The sequence below is a fragment of the Berghia stephanieae genome, chromosome 2, assembly GCF_034508935.2.
Source record: "Berghia stephanieae isolate SIO BIC M18660-M18661 chromosome 2, UCSD_Bste_1.3, whole genome shotgun sequence".
In the NCBI taxonomy this organism is placed as follows: domain Eukaryota; kingdom Metazoa; phylum Mollusca; class Gastropoda; order Nudibranchia; family Aeolidiidae; genus Berghia; species Berghia stephanieae.
In genome coordinates, this window is record NC_088361.1 from 36,922,337 (window position 1) to 36,939,975 (window position 17,639).

General features: G+C 34.3%; 1 protein-coding gene across 3 annotated transcripts in view; it reads left to right on the plus strand.

The window, feature by feature from the left end:
- LOC144964810 (gonadotropin-releasing hormone II receptor-like) overlaps positions 1-17,639 on the plus strand; it is a 246,296-nt gene that overhangs the window by 207,449 nt on the left and 21,208 nt on the right. Inside the window, exon 9 of one of the 3 annotated variants that reach the window (XM_078899450.1) lies at positions 5,556-6,930. The exons of the other annotated variants lie outside the window; for them this stretch is intronic. Coding sequence (XP_078755576.1) covers positions 5,556-5,674 — 119 coding nt within the window. The 3' untranslated portion in view covers positions 5,675-6,930. Of the gene's footprint in view, positions 1-5,555; positions 6,931-17,639 lie in introns of those variants that run through there. 3 annotated transcript variants of the gene reach the window in all.

Sequence of the window (17,639 nt, forward strand, 5' to 3'; positions counted from 1 at the left end):
AAACCGGACAATATCCGGCAAAGTCATGGGAACTAGGCAACAGTGAAAGGTGATCCTGGGAATCAGGGCGGTGTACATTATATGGAGTGAACCTGGGACTATGTAAAAAGGATATCAGTGGGAAATAAACCTGGGACTAAAGGGAGATAGATACCATTGAAAGTTGAAGCCGGATATGGGAGTTGAGTACGAGAGGAGAATTAACCTGATAGGAGATGGGCGCCGGTGGGGAGTGAACCTGGGACTCAGGGAAGTGCACACCAATTGGGAGTTAACCTGGGACTGTGGGAGATGGATACCTGTGGGTATCCGAGCCGAAATATAGTAGTTGGGTACCAGAGGAGAATGAACCTGACACTATAGGAGGTGGGCGCCAGTGGGGAGTGAACCTGGGACTCAGGGAATTGCACACCATGGGGAGTTAACCTTGGAATATGTAAAAAGGATATCAGTGGGAAATAAATCTGGGACTAAAGGGAGATGGATACCATTGAAAGTTGAAGCCAGATATGAGAGTTTGGTACCAGAGGAGAATGAACCTGACACTATAGGAGGTGGGCGCCAGTGTGGAGTGAATCTGGGACTATGTAAAAAGGATATCAGTGGGAAATAAATCTTGGACAAAGGGAGATGGATACCATTGGGAGTTGAAGCCGGATATGGGAGTTGGCTACCAGAAGAGAATGAACCTGACACTATAGGAGGTGGGTGCCAGTGGGGAGTGAACCTGGGACTCAGGGAAGTGCACACTAGTGGGGAGTTAACCTGGGACTGTGGGAGAAGGATACCTGTGGGAATCGAAGCCAAACTATAGGAGTTGGATACCAGAGGAGAATTAACCTGACATTATAGGAGGTGGGAGCCAGTGGGGAGTGAACCTGCGACTATGAGAGGTGGATACCAAAGGAGAGTGTGCCCAAAACGGTACTTCTCTTTTTCGAAACCTCACAAAATCGTCAAAGGTTATTTTAAGGGGGCAGCAGTGGGTAGTGAGCCCGTGGCTATGGAAGGTGGATGGCGATGATTACAAGATGTTGACATAAGTTGGAAGTGACTCCAAGACAATGAGATGTAGGCACTAGTAGGAAGAGAAACCAATGTTAATACCAATGAGGAGCAAACTTGTGACCTATGAAATAAAATGGACACCAGTTGAAAGTAAATCCAGGTGTTATGGAAAATGTTTATTCTTGTATTCCTCATGATGAAAATCATTCGAGTCGAAGAGAAACAAAATTTATGTGTACCCCCCTCTTCCCCGACCACACTACCTACTGTCAAAAATGTTGATAATCAGGGCCGTCGAGAGGGGCAATGGTGTCAATTTACTGGGTCCAGGGATCTAACAGTACGGAGAGTGGCAGATGTTGGATCAGACCACCACCTGCTATTGGCATAGCTTAAGCTCCGACTCAGAAAACATGGGACCAGATCGCGCACAAGGAAAAATTCCTGGTGAATGCACTAGATGGGGAAAAGAATGAGGAGATCAAACTACAATTGAGTAATAGATTCCAACCTCTCGCTGAGCTCGAGGAGGACATAGATGTAGCGTCACATTGGGCAAAGATCAAGGAAGTCTACATAACAACTTGCCACGAGGTTTTGGGTGTAAAGAAATCAGAACATAAAGAATGGATGTCCAATCACCTTGGACCTTATTGAAAAGAGAACAAGGAAGGAACAAGTGAAAACAAAACAAGGGCTTCAAGACTGGATGCACAAGAGCCGTATCGAGCCACAGCAAAGGAAGTCAAAAGATCTGTGAAGAAAGACAAGGAAGCATTCATGAACAGACTTGCAAAGAAAGCAGAAGCAGCAGCGACAGGAAGACACATGAGAATCCTTTATCACTTGTAGAAAATATGGGAAACCAGAGGTACGAGTCAAAGACAAAGATGGGAAAACTATTTTTGGAAAAGAGGCTCAATCTAAGCGATGGAGGGAACATTTTAACTGCCTTCTGAACAGACCACCACCAGACAACCCGCCGGAAATTTTGCCTGCAAGGAATGAGCTACCAATTAGCTGTGATATACCATCGATAGCAGAGATTGTGGGTGCCATTAATTAACAAGATGAAAAAGGGGAAAGCTGCTGGACCAGACCAGATTCCCTCCCTGAACTCCCTGAAAAGATAGTAAACCTCATTAAGCAAATGTATGAAGTTGCAGGGTTGTACATGGACATCAGCTTACTGACAGCTTTGAAATTAAGACTGGTGTCAATCAGGGATGCTTGCTCTCACCATTCCTGTTCATCCTTGCCATTGATTGGCTAATGAAGGAAACCTCCAAAGGGCGAAGAAATGGGATACAGTGGACCAGGCATGTATAAGGAGGATACAGATTTTCGTAAACAAGTGCATGCGTAAGCTACTCAGATTAAAATGGATAGATAGAATTAAAAATGAAGATGTATGGAAAAGGACAGAGCAGAAACCAGAGGGAGAGGAAATAGGAAGAAGACGATAGAGGTGGATTGGACACACCCTTAGAAAGAATGGCTCCACTATTACAAAGAAAGTATTGGACTGAAACCCTCAGGGCAGAAGAAGAAGGGGAAGGCCACGAGGTACAAGGAGAAGACTAAAAGAAGCTGATATACAGAAAATGTGATAAGACATGGAACGAGATAAAAAAAAAGTTAGCTCAGGATAGAGAAGGATAGAAACTGTTTGTCTGTGGCCTATACCCTAAAAGGCAACGATGATGATGCTGAGTGATCTAATAGGGCCGTCGATCGTAGGAGAGAGAGGGAGAGAGAGAGAGAGAGAGAGAGAGAGAGAGCAAGAGAGAGAGAGAAAGATAGAGATAGAGAGAGAGAGAATTATTGTATACTCAAGATTACTGCTGGATCTCCTGGGTAATACACACAATTGTCTGCTAGCAGTTCACTACAATTAAATGACTTATGGTAGGAGGCTTGCTTCATGCTGTATTTGTGCATGAGTGAGAGAAAGCCTTTACAAGAGAGAGAGAGAGAGAGAGAGAGAGAGAAAGAGAGAGAAAGATAGAGAGAGAGAGAGTTAAGGGGTATATTCAGTCTGAATAGGAGTAGTTTTAAATGAGGAAGAAAGAAAATAAGACAAATGTAGAAAGAAACAATTTTTGATAATTATTTTCAGCAATCAAAAAAGGTAACATGAACAGACAACGGAATGCAAATAAAATAAAAGTCATTTAAAATGATTCCCTTAAATTAAACTCTTATCACTTGATTAATGATTGGTGTTTAGACATGACATGAATGATGTATCAAATGGTGCATCAAATTTATAACAGCAACAACAATATTAATAATAATAATAGTAATAATAATAATAATGATGATAATAATAATAATAATATTAATGATAATAATAATATTAATAATAATAATAATAATAATAATAATAATAATAATAATAATAATAACAGTAGTTGTAGTAGTAGTAATAATAATGACAGAAAAAATAAAATATTATAATCATAATACCTTATCATCTTATATAATAACAATAAAAATAGAGTATTTTCAGTCAAGGCTAGAGCATTCAATACATGTCGGATGGACTTGAAAATTGTTATAGAAAAATTCTATACCATGATTCTTTGTTATTTTGAAAAGCGAATGGAGACGGTAATAATTTAATTCTTACAATTCTTTCGTGGAACCGGTTAAAACTTCCGACATTATGAATAACCTTTTTTATTGTTATGGTAGAAATGTCAGTTTGAAAATTTGAATTTCAAAGTTTCATATCTTCAAATGAAATGGTCTATAAAAAATATGTAAATTGAAAAAAAAAAAACATCAAACATTTGGTTGCCAATGGTATCCATCTCCATTTAGTCCCAGATTTATTTCCCACTGATATCCGTTTTAAATAGTCCCAGGTTCACTCCCCACTGGCGCCCAATTCCTATAGTGTCAGGTTCATTCTCCTCTGGTACCCAACTCCCATATCCGGCTTCAATTTTCAATTGTATCCATCTCCCTTTAGTTCCAGGTTTATTTCCCACTGATATCCTTTTTACATAGTCCCAGGTTCACTCCCCACTGGCGCCCACCTCCTATAGAGTCAGGTTAATTCTACTCTGGTTCCAAACTCCCATATCCGGCTTCAACTTTCAATGGTATCCATCTCCCTTTAGTCCCAGATTTATTTCCCACTGATATCCTTTTTACATATTCCCAGGTTAACTCCCCACTCGCGCCCACGTCCTATAGTGTGAGGTTCATTCTCCTCCTTTGCCGGATATTGTCGGGTTTCGGCGGGTTTCGTAAAAAAGCACTGATTGCTTTTTTACGAAACCCCCGAAACCTGCCGATAAACATAGTCTCATGTTCACTCCTGACTAGTGTACACTTCCCTGATCCTCGGGCTCACTCCCCACAGTTGTCTACTTCCCATAACTTTGCTGGATATTGTCGGGTTTCGCCGGGTTTCGGCAGTTTTCGACGGGTTTCGTAAAAAAAGCACTAATTCTTTTTTACGAAACCCGCCCAAAACCAGTCCCAGGTTCACTCCCAATGATGTACACGTCCCTGAGTTCCAGGTTAACTCCCCGCTGCTACCTACTTTCCATAACTTTGTCGGGATTCGTCGGGTTTCGTCGGGTTTCGGCGTGTTTCGTAAAAAAGACACACCGTAAGGATGGCGCTAATCGATATCGGTAATCAGTATTTACTAAGACTATTCGATATTTGTCGATACTGACAAAATTGTAGATTATCCCGAAACAATGGTAGAAGGCTAAAATGTGAAATAGTATCGAGAAAACGGACATGCGGTGTTTAACTACTTCCTCTGTCTTTTACAAATAACAATATTTGAATAAGGACCAACTACTTCCACTCAATGAAAGCTGAATATAATATGCAAACGATGGAAACTCAAATTAGTAAGGTTTAAATAGTGTTTGTAACCATTGGATTTTGGCTAAAAGTTAGGTAGTACTTTAATATTAATCGTTGATGAATTTGTTTCGTCAATAATGCTCAGTATCGATTAGTGAGATAAAAATTTTTTAGGAAATTCCAAGTGGGTGGGCTTACAAATATGTTTTTTATGATGAAAAAGCAAATAATTTCTCAAACGATTAATACAGATTTATTGCATTTATATATATAAGATTGATTTTTGGGGGTGAAAAATATTTTCCATGTCTATGAATGTATAAAATATGTTGTTTTTTTATCACGCATTAGAAAATCACTCGCAAGCTATTAAGTAGCGATCTAAAAATAACTTATTTAATAAATCCAAAGCCATAAAATAATCCCTTTTAGTTGGAATAGAATTCTTAAACCGCTAATTTGAAAGCAAAAATAACATGTTTGAGACAATCATTAAAGCGACATATAGGGATTCACAACTCAATAGGTTCTTCAAGTATATGAATATCTCACAGCCTTTAAATTATCTTTTACTGTATCAGCTCACGAGCTCATTAGGTGATTTCTACATTTCTTATATTGCACAATTTTAAATTAATAAGCATCGCGTAAAAACGTAGAACCCGCCATTCAATTAAGTATTGCCCTCTCATTTGTCTCTCTCTCCTCCGCAGGCATGTTCACTGCCACCTTCAGGAGGGAGAGCAAGCGTTGGAGCTCATGGCTCAAGGCTAGGTTCAGACCCAAGCGAAGTTTGTACGGAACACAGTCGTGCTCGTTACAACTGCTATAATAGCAGTAGCAAGTAAAAGCACAAAGTTTCCTTAAATACAAAGATACAAGACTTTATATGAATTTCAGAAGTATAATTCGAAATAATTTAATCAGCATATTTAACAAATATAAACCTTTTATTCTACTGCCAGTAAAAGCAAAAAAGACAAATGGAAAATTTGCAAAGGTTTTATGTGCCTATCTTTTAAATCCATATTATTTTTAATAATGTCAATGTATAGCTTAACATTTAGAAACAAACAAATAATCCATATCTATGTTAGTATTCCTATTACATTTTTAAAGGCTCAATCATGTACCAAATTACAAAATACCAAGTGTAACACAATATCGAACAAATTTCCTCAATGATTAAACTTCAACGTAGTAAGGCGAATAATTTATCTAGCACTTTGCTGTTGAAATAGACCAATTTTTCTTGAGACGAAATTACAAGAATCAGTTTAATGCCGTTGTTGTTTTCAATGATATTCAATCTTCTTGATTTTAGAAACAAAAGAGCGTTTGATTACAAAAATTACAATATTGCTATAAAACAAAGATCAACATAAAATTACAAATGTCGACATTTTTTATGTTTCCTTTCTTGGAGAGTGTAATACGGTTAACCATTTTCCTCTGGGATTTGAATTGGGAAATGTATGATATAGATCTTATGTATTTACACTCTTTTTCTTAAATGCTATTTTATGAAAATGGCAAAATAAGTGGCGATAAGGACTGCAACGATTGTTTGATATTAATGGGACTATATACTAAATGTAGAAAATGATCTTATGATTGATAAAATATTACTGTCGTATTTCTCGTTGTTGTCAATAAAACCCTTCAGTCGTGATTTTTAAATTTTTGATAAGTGTGAGAATATTTAACAATCTAACGGACTGTCTAAATAAGTAATGGTCGTTTGTGAGGGAAATTAAATCCTGTACCTTTTGATTTGCATAATCTCTGTATCATATGTATGTATGTATGTATGTATGTGTGTATGTATGTATGTATGTATGTATGTATGTATGTATGTATGGATGGATTGATGTATGGATGGATGGATGGATGTATGTATATATGTTTGTGTTTATGGATGGATGGATGTATGGATGTATGCATGCATGCATGTCTGTAAGTAAACATTTATTTACGTATGCTTTATTGACAAATGATCTGATGATTAGACGCCAAGTAAATAAATTACGCAATGAATGTCTTGTATGTGTTGATCTCTGAAGTGAATAAATGAATCGTTGATTTAAACTGTGTATCCTATCTCCAGTGTTTTACATTAATATTTGTTTTCATTTGATCGTGTAATAAACAGAGCCATCCTTGCGGGACATAATGCACGATAAACTCATGAATTCATGAAATATCTTTTCCAAGAAAGAAATTATGTGGATGATCCTTCTTTACTTTTTTTCGAATTGTGATAAAGGTTTAAGTTTATGTCAGACACATCCGGACCTTGGGTTGAATGGAAAATAATTTCCTATCCATAACGCTGGCAATATTTATGTGTATGTTGCGCTATTTACGGGAAGTTATGGATCAGAATATTCTGGTTTGAAGAAGTAAATGACAAAACGCATTTGTCGCTCCTGCATATTAAAATAAAAAATGTACCCTCGCTCACTATACATATAGCGTAGTAACTTTTTTACATCTATATATTTCTAATATCCGTCTGAAATTGACATCACTTGGGATTGCTGCAATTTCTCCTCTCTTTGTTCCGGTGCCTGATAGTTCCACTCCTCAAGAGATCAAGCATTTATAAGGCAAACAGCATGTCTAAGGCAATAAAGACAGACTGTATTATCGGTCCTCTGACAATTATTTCTAAGAAGTTGGCAGTTTTGTACTTTAGTCGAGTGATACATTCGGCATCTCTTTGATTCGTCTCCTGGGTATAAAGTGATCCCAGTTACCTCACCGGCACTTAAAAGTTCAAGAATGCCATTACATGCTTCAAAATGTCCATTGGAGCCATACAACGCGTAATGTTTTGAAAAGAAAAATCAAAAAAGGCAATTTCAATTTTTAGGCTCAGTGATCGTTGCTAATCATCAGAAACCTTCTGATACCTTGCTTTGTAATTGGTTTATCATGACGAATATATATATATATATATATATATATATATATATATATATATATATATATAATGTAATAATAATAATAATAATAATAATAATGTACTTTATTCATCCAAAAGGAAATTTTTGGACAGACGTATAAAATGCCAACAATGATACATACATAAACATAATATACGTAAATACAATGTGGTAAAGTAAAATTTGGTAATAGGTATATATAGTGTAATAATATTGTAGGCTGTAAGAATAACTACATAGTGTAGATTAAGGGACATACAAATTATAAAATTGTAAAGATATAAATATCTAGAAGAGGTATATTTATGTCAACATATAAAAAAAAATGCTAAGAATTAGTTACAGTATAATACTATTGTAAATTGACTGAGAAAAATTACATAGTATAAATTACATGGCACGTAATGTAGAATAAATATTTCAATAGAAAAGTTGTAGTAAGCGATTTTATAAATTGATGTTTAAAAATTGTGGTTGTGGTGTAATTCTAAAGAGAAGGTTACAAAGTTAAAGCAGACGTAGATGTAAAATTTATAAATTATTTTCCTTATTAAAGATTCTGCAACTGTAAGGTAAAAAGGATCGGAGGTGTCTTTCACTTTTTGTTCGTATAGACAACAATCGGTCACTTCTGTTCGACTTAGTGATCTGAAGATTTAAAGGATGTGTTGGATTATCTAAAATATTACCAATTTTTCTTAAGCAGTATTCTGCATATAAATCATTAAAAGACATAGATCCTGTAGTAAATTCATTAGCTCTTTATATATATATATATATATATATATATATATATATATATATATATATATATATATATGGCTGATGCTGTTTTGAATGAATATATATATATATATATATATATATATATATATATATATATATATATATATATATATATAGTAATGGTTTATAGCAGCAGCATACATGATGAGGATCACTAAGAATCGTGAGTTGCGTTTAGTGGCCATTATACCTCTGCTTCAAAACCCCGATTGCGACAAATGATGGTATCTTGCCTTTACTAAAAATGTAAAAGATTGAATTTGTGTAATACGCTGTTCGTGTTTCTTGAAGATGACAAAATGGCAAATACTTTCTATAACAATTAAACATCTTTAACTATAAAAAGAATCTATAAACATCTATAAAAATCTTTAAAATACTATGTAGGTTATTACCTAGCCGTTAAATTCAATTATTCACTTCAATTGTTTAATCCTAAAGGTTTTGGTAAAGTTAAAAAAAGAAGAAGATATCCGACCTTTGATCTATAATTAAATAACTCTTGGGTTGGTATTAATGACAATTGAGGAGAACAGATCACGAGCTTGTTGACATATGAAATTCGTCTGGCGTCAGACATGAACTTCACAGTTTTCCTGACATTTTCCTGATTCGTTTATTCAAATGTCAATTCAAATATTAGGAATTTTTTTTACTGGCCTATAACTCCATGTATTTAACTTTAATGTTTTCATATGTGACCCAACTTCTCATGAAGGTATTATAAAATCGTCACGGAGTTGCTACCCCAAAGTGGGTTTGTAAAAGATACAACCAGAAATATGATATATTAACAATTGTCATTTTCAATAAACAATATTATTGTCGTCATCATCAAAATATGTATACACACACATTTGCAAATACACAAACACATGTATACGAAAGCATGCATATATACACATATATCCACGTTTTATATTTTTGACTATTTTATAATAACAGTGGCCCAGGACATAACGTCATTTAAAGGCGGTGAATTAAATTAAGAATTTGTTAACAAATAGTTTGAATTTATTCCCCGGTTTTAAACATACTTTTTAGTGTTTATATGCTTTCATTTTAAAGCACGTTCCATGTTCAGACTTATATTTAATAAAATATTCATGGTTTCATCATACGCATGTTTTCATATACCTACATAGCACCGATGCCAAAAGATTAGCTATCACCAAGAATTGACATGCATAATACAGATCTCCAAATGGTTTAGTATACATATATTTACGTTGTGCTGTTATTAATTATATTCTATTTATCACACTTTGGAATGCCATTTGTTTTATGCGGCTATCGGTTCTTGCGGTATGACATTAACTTTTGGAAGGTCCTGGGTTCTAGTCTCGCTCTCCGCATAGTTGAGTCATTGGAAAAGGCTCTTTACTCACATTCTCTCACCGTAGTCATGTATAAAATGAGTACTTGGCTGTTAACAGAGTTGTTTTTGTCGGACGAATATTGTAATACCTCCTAACAGGCGTCACGTCTCGTTCGACATGTTACTTATTGCTGTTGGTCGGGGACCCTTTGCAAAGCGCTTTGAGCACGTTTAGTGGATATTGCTGTATATAAAAGCTCAATTTTTATCTTACAAACGGTTGTGTTACACCTAAACATATTTCAAGAGGAAACGGGTTATTTCTGTCATAACTATTCTTAACTGTATGAACAAGGTAACGATACTCAAAACTTTACAATCATTTACCTAATGTCTTATTTCAATCAGATTTGAATGCTATGCCTTAGACTAATTGCAGGAGCTTACGTATTGGTATCAATTACAATGTAATGTAATGGGAAATTTATATAGCGCCATTTATCATTTACAATGATCAATAGCGCTTCACAATGGCAATAACAAATAATACGTAAACAAATTAATAAATATACACATACACAAACACACATACACAAACACATCCACACCTACACTCACACACACACACACACACACACACACACATATATATATATATATATATATATATACACTTATACACATTTACAAATATACACACACATGTATGCATAGGCATGCGTATTTAAATATATAAACACATATATAAATACACACATAAATAAATAAATAGATACATAAATACACACATATAGACATATGTGCATATATAAACATACACATAGACATATGCATATAATACACACACATGCGCACATATATAGGTACACACTTATATATCAACGATTCATTTCAATAATTATTGTTATTACTAAAATAATATTGTTTTAATGGATTCTAACTTACTGCTTAACTTGGCAGACAGTTCATCGTCTAAATTATATTCTGACCGATACGTAGGATATTATGTCGTTTGGCTTAATAAGAAAGACTGCAAGATTTGCATAATGGAGTTAAAACCTACTTGAACATACAAGACTTGTATTTATAGTTCTGAAACCCGGAGTAATTATAGGTTTATTTAAGCATTATCATTATTATGGACAATAGTGTGCCCTGGTTTGAGAGCATTAAGTGCACAATGCACATAAACATCATCTTTGTGATCCAGGAAAAAAAAAGGATTATGCTTGGTGTTTTATAATCGCTGTTTTGGGTTTCGAAATAAAGATAGGTTTTTATCTGAAAGTGAAAATATTGATTGATGACAGACACGTGGATTGTACTTTACGACAAAAAGCACCTATAATTCAAAATCTATATTTCAAATGTCACGTTACCTACCAAGATTCCAACTATAAATAGTAAAAAAAAAATTAAAATGAATATAATATATTCGAAAATGAACAAAATACCAAACACTGAACGTTTCGGGTTCAAAACCCTTCATCATCCAATAACAACGATGATAAATGTTGTTGGCTGATGAAGAGTTTTGAGCCCGACACGTTCCGTGGTTTATTTTTTTTTTTTGTGCGTGTTTTTTTGAAGCTGTCATATTGATATTGATTTTTATTCATTCGCTTTTACAGTCTGTAGACTAGCGGCATTGAATCAAGATTCGAACTACCAACTTTTCAATCGATCTGTGATAAAGAAACTCAATACTTTGCCTTCCAAAGACATTAATTTAATGAATTTAAGACCCAATTTGATAAACAATGGCATATTATCCGAATGTTTGGATTTTCCGCTCAACAACTATGTAAACACTGAAAAACCATAAACTACACATGATGAAGATTAGAAAATGAAAATGGTGTTAAACCATAAACACAGAGCAATGATAATGTAGGAAATGTTATATTCTGTCGTAAAGAAACTCGAGACACAAAGGAAATTGAAATATTTGAAGACGGTAAAATTACATTGTTTCTAAAATCTTAGTATTATTGAATATCAAATTTGTTTTCCATATTTTATGAAGTATACAAGCCTAATTGTTTTATTTTCAAAGCATACTCCTTCGTTTTTTTTAAAAAAATAGAGAGTTTGTTTGCCTTGTCCTTGGATTTCATTTAAAAAATCGATAGATCTTAAACTAATTGAGTGGTCAGACAGGCCGGCATACGTTACGCAGTTATATTCTTATAATGCTACAATGTCGTTTTCCTAACATTCGCCACAGGAATACTCCAAAACGAAGCACTTTTGAAAATCTAAAAACAATATTTTGTTTTATTCAATTTCTTTGTGTTGAATAATATAAAATAAAACAAAAGCTGACAATCTAGTACAAATTATAGAATAGTAGAAAAGGCTTCTTAAATGTTCAAAATAGTGTGGGCAGAGTATTAACCTTGTCCTTTTTTTGCACTTTAAAAAGCTATAAGTACCATAACTTTGATGCGAGATTGTCAGTTTTTGGGGTGTTTTTCTTCATCAAGAACCCCCCCCCCCCCCCCCCCCCCCCCCCCCCCCCCCCCCACAATTTCAAAGAAAATCCCAATGAAAATAGTTTTTGCAATTCGTTTGTCTCAGTACCGTAATGCAAATTTAACGAAAACAACCTTTTGGCATAACCTTATATAGACTATAAATATCTAGTAGCGCTTCTTTACGTTGATGTGCATTTTTCTTTGATATAGATTATTAACATGGACCGGACGACACGGCTCTGAATTTAATATTACACAGTCATTGGTAGTGTGGCTCTCAGATGGAGATAAACAAGTCTTATGTGTCAGGATGAAAAGTTATTAAATATGTAAAAGAAGAATGTTTTCATCACAACGTTAAGACAATCAGATTTTTATTATCTTTAGCAACGTTGTAAGAATGCCCTTTCAAGAGATATTCAAAAGTCATATACCTCACTATGACTGGAATATAATAAAGAGGTTGATTTTGAAACAGGAGCTATTCAGGCTGTCTATTCAGTCGTGTTAAGTAGAGGACATTATTTTCTAAGTATTCGTTAATGAGCTTTATGTATGAAAAGAATACATATCATTATTGTAGGAAACAGACTTCATCTTCACACATTAACCCTTTCTTTTTGAGCCAGTGGAAAAGAATCTGTCGGCATTGGAAAAATCGATGGGTAGAGGAATATAAGTTAAGAAATGCTGATTCTTCCATAGTTAAGACTATAAAGACTTATTTAAATTCATAATTCTGTGAAAAATCGCGGATCCGCCAAATTAAAACTAACGATAAAACTGGTTTAATCAAATGAAATTTCAATTTTACGATTCCATAGAACTTAAATTTTGTATTTTCGAAGTGGTTGGGTGTCTGAACAATTGGTAATTTGAGTGGAACCCCCCCCCCCCTCCACCCCAAAAATATCCACACAAAAAAACAGTTCTGTACTTGTAACCCATTGACTCAAAACGGTATTACGACGGGACTGTTACGATGCTAAAGACGGAATTTATAGTCAAATATAAAAGACAACGGTGACGTTTTTTATTTTAATGTTTAGTTGAGGAAAATGAATTAAAAGAAAAGTAATTAATACAAATAAAAATTTAGATAACTCTGGAACCACACACAATGTGATTGGTAAACCATTTTAGCTTTATACTTGTTTTATTGGGATATTTGGTCTGTGAAAAGGCCTAGAGTCAATTAGTTGTCTCCAGTTCACTTTTAGTTGTAGGATTTTTATTATTAATATTCCCCGTTGACTTGGATATGTCTTTTTATGTTATGGAATACTTTTTTCTTCACAAGTAAACATTTTGGCATTTCTTGTGTACTTTACTCAATTATAACAGTTAATTTGAAATGCCGAGTAAACAACCAGTTACATTCCGTAAGCTGGAAAACGCGTATTTAAACATTTGACCAGAAAACTCGTTCTTCAAATATATCGATCGATTTAAATGACCCTCATCTATTAAAAATCCTTAAACCTGGGATTTCGCGAACACAACCTATTGAATAGCTCGCTAACTTCGACATTATCCCAATTAAAAGCATTTGTTGATACGAGGAGAATTTGTATAAATACTTTGATACCATATGAATCGATAACATACATAATCGCTTCACGCCCATAGAAGCAAAGAGGGGGAAATGACACTTTAGTGACAAGTGAAATGAAATATTACTTACTATTTTTGTTGTGATTTCTTTTTTTAAGGGGCAAACACCATTGATTGAAAATAGTTTTTTTTTTTTTTCTTTTAAAATGGTGAATGCAAGTAAAGAGCTCGAGATAAAACAAAGATAACAAATAAGGCTTCATTACAATCGATTACAATTATTGATTTTAAGGTATTTATTCATAATTTGTCACAAAGCGTATACTCTAAAGTATTGCTGCTGTATTATTATTTTTGACAGAATCTTATCAGGTTTATTTAGACTCGCAAACTAAGATTTCTTGGTAAAGAAAATCCAATGTAGGTCAAATAATGCATAAGATTAAAGTTACTTCATCATTGTACTATTTGAAATTCAAAGCTTGTCCCCAATAGCTTCTCTAACTAGAAACGAAAACTAATTTAAGACAGACTATTTTAAGATATCAAAAAAAAAAAAACACAATTACAATTGCAAATTATTTTGATGTACTGCCTTAGCTTACTTTCGCTGTGGTTTTAATCAAAATGTGATTGAAATGTGTCGTGTTTATTCCCAACAGGGAGAGCTTCCTGGTCAAAATAAGACTTTAAATTCTCAAACATTAACATATTCCAATCTCAGTATGAATCCCCATGCTTTCCTAGCTCAAAGTAATATTGATAAATCAGATAAGGGTCTTGATAAATGTTTAATTAATCTATAGATCAATATCGTGGTTTGCGAATGACAGCTGATAAATAGGCAACAAAATCATAATACCACCATACCCATATTAATAGTCAACATATTTAAACCAATTGTTTTACCGATCAATCACTTTACATTTGCGGAAAAAATTGAAATGCACGGCTAAGGTTTTGAAGAGTTCAGTAGTGATATTTTCTATAATTAAATTTGTCCTTGCTTTTCCAAAACAATATTAGCTATGTTTAACATTGCTCACCATGGATGAGAGTTTTGTTTACCTTTTGTGAAACTTTGTTCAGAACCGTGGTCTGGAGTCATTCAATTTTTTTTAAATTTTATTTTGCAGACAACGAAACCCGATTCTGTAACTCCATTTTTTCTTGACACTGAATATTCTATTGACACAAACTAAGCACCCAAATTACGTTAAGGGTTTGAAATATTATGATACACTATTGGAATTTGTTGGCACTCAAACTACTTACGAACGCTCGTTTCAATTAAGTTTTATTGCATGTCATAATATAATATAATTTGATTACGATGCTGTTAAAATCACATAACTCTGAGTTTTATCCAACCCAAGCATATGATGTAAATGATTCCTCAATATTTCCCTCTCTCTTGAATATGTACGGACACGAGTTCAATTTTTAAAATATATACAATACTGTTTTATGAAATTACCACGGATAAGTAATTGTTTTAATTTGGTTATAAATCTTTTATTTTCTCTCCTCGTTCTCTTTTGTCACGTCATAATCATCTGAAGTCACACGTATCAAATGGCTTTCAAACCAGTCTTAACTTTAGCTTCAGGCCTTTACAGAAGACAGCATGAGTTTAAATTAAATGAATCTAATCAACATTCGTTATCCAATATTTATCAGGCTGGGTTCGATTTAGATCAAACCTGACACGATGTTTTGTTGTATTCAGTATGAGACTTTAATTTATTCATCATTCATGAATTAATCATTAACCCTGGGTCTCGTTAATGTAAAAGGATAGGCTCTGTAATCATAATCAGGTGAATAAAGCGAAAGAAAACTTATTCGAAATAAAATCAATCTAAGCATTAAAGGATTAAGCTTAATGTTAATCCTCAGGGTTATTTCCAGTTCTCACTTCTGTACACCTACCATGAAACTAAAAAGAGAAAAAAAAACTTTAATAGATATGAGAAAAGAGCAATCAGTTAAATATTTTTAGATTGAGCTTTTATTGATGCCATACGTTTACCTAGAAAACTCACAACATCCGCCAGCCGGATATAAGGTAACCAATACACAAAACTATGTGTTATCTGAGACGTTTTTGTCTAATTGATACAATTTAGTGACAACTATTCATAAAAATGGCGGTCTGAAAACAATAACAAAGACTGAGTAGCGTTAATCTCATTCCTTCTATACAGGACGATGTCCAATGAAATATCCTTAAAGTGCTTTACAATGGGTCCAAAGTAAAAAGGAACACTTAACTTAATTTCGTAAAGCGCTATTATAATTTGTTTTGACGGAGAAATGTAGTTGCCGGTTAGGTGCGCATTTTACACCTGAATAAGAATAGAGAATGAGAGTAAAGAGCCTTTCCCAAGGACTCAACTTTGCGTCGCCTACAGCGGAATCGAACCAGAGACATGCAGGTCCAAAGGTAAATGTGATATCATTAGACCACAAATGACACGCATACTGACATTTACATGAAAGGATTGGTTCTCATAGCATGAAATAAGCACCGAGATAAAAGTAGTCATTACAAATTATGATGGACTGGCCTTATCAATGCCAATACATTAGCAATAGGAACATGTCAAATTAGGCTAGTTGACTGAGAACCGGGCAGTTGCAATAATAATAAATGTCTACATATATCACCTTCCAATGTTGATATTCATCTTGAATCCTTTCCAAATACATTATTTTATTGGAATAACTCACTGGCTACGATAAGTATCATACGTGTTCTTATGAACTTTTTAAGACTTTCGACGATGCAGTTGAAACCGTTTATCTACAGCACGCGGTTATGCTGTCTTTTGAAGGAGATGAAAAAGGAAGAGAGGAAGAAGAAGAAGAAGTAGTAGTAGTAGTAGTAGTAGTAGTAGTAGTAGTAGTAGTAGTAGTAGTAGTAGTAGTAGTAGTAGTAGTGTAGTAGTAGTAGTAGTAGTAGTAGTAGTAGTAGTAGTAGTAGTAGTAGTAGTAGTAGTAGAAGAAGAAGAAGAAGAAGAAGAAGAAGAAGAAGAAGAAGAAGAAGAAGAAGAAGAAGAAGAAGAAGAAGAAGAAGAAGAAGAAGAAGAAGAAGAAGAAGAAGAAGAAGAGGAAGACGAAGAAGAAGAAGAAGAAGAAGAAGAAGAAGAAGAAGAAGAAGAAGAAGAAGAAGAAGAAGAAGAAGAAGAAGAAGAAGAAGAAGAAGAAGGCGAAGAAGAAGAAGAAGAAGAAGAAGAAGAAGAAGAAGAAGAAGAAGAAGAAGAAGAAGAAGAAGATGCTCCATTACAGATATCTCAAAGTCTCTATGTTACTCTTTATGTGGAACTATACAGAGGGGAAGCCAATGAACACAATATTGATATCGCAAGGATGAAATTATTTATCCACAAAAAGGGACATGTTGACAAAATCTTTCCAACAAGTGATGTTCTATATCAGCACTTTGAAAGGAGTGTCTTTCAAGCAAGTATTTGGGCCACAGTCAATGAATCATTGATGTCATCAAATTCAAATAATGAGAATGGAAGGAAGATGCTGATAGACTGATTCATGTTTTTTGACCACGCTGCTTGAAGCCAAAGCTTGCCTTCCGTATTAATAGGATGCTCTGCTTTCCGATTTATCAATAATATTATTATGTTTAGAAACTTTTGCTGTAAGGGTTATATTGTGCATACAATCTCCCTGAACTCGCACACGCAATCTCCCCTA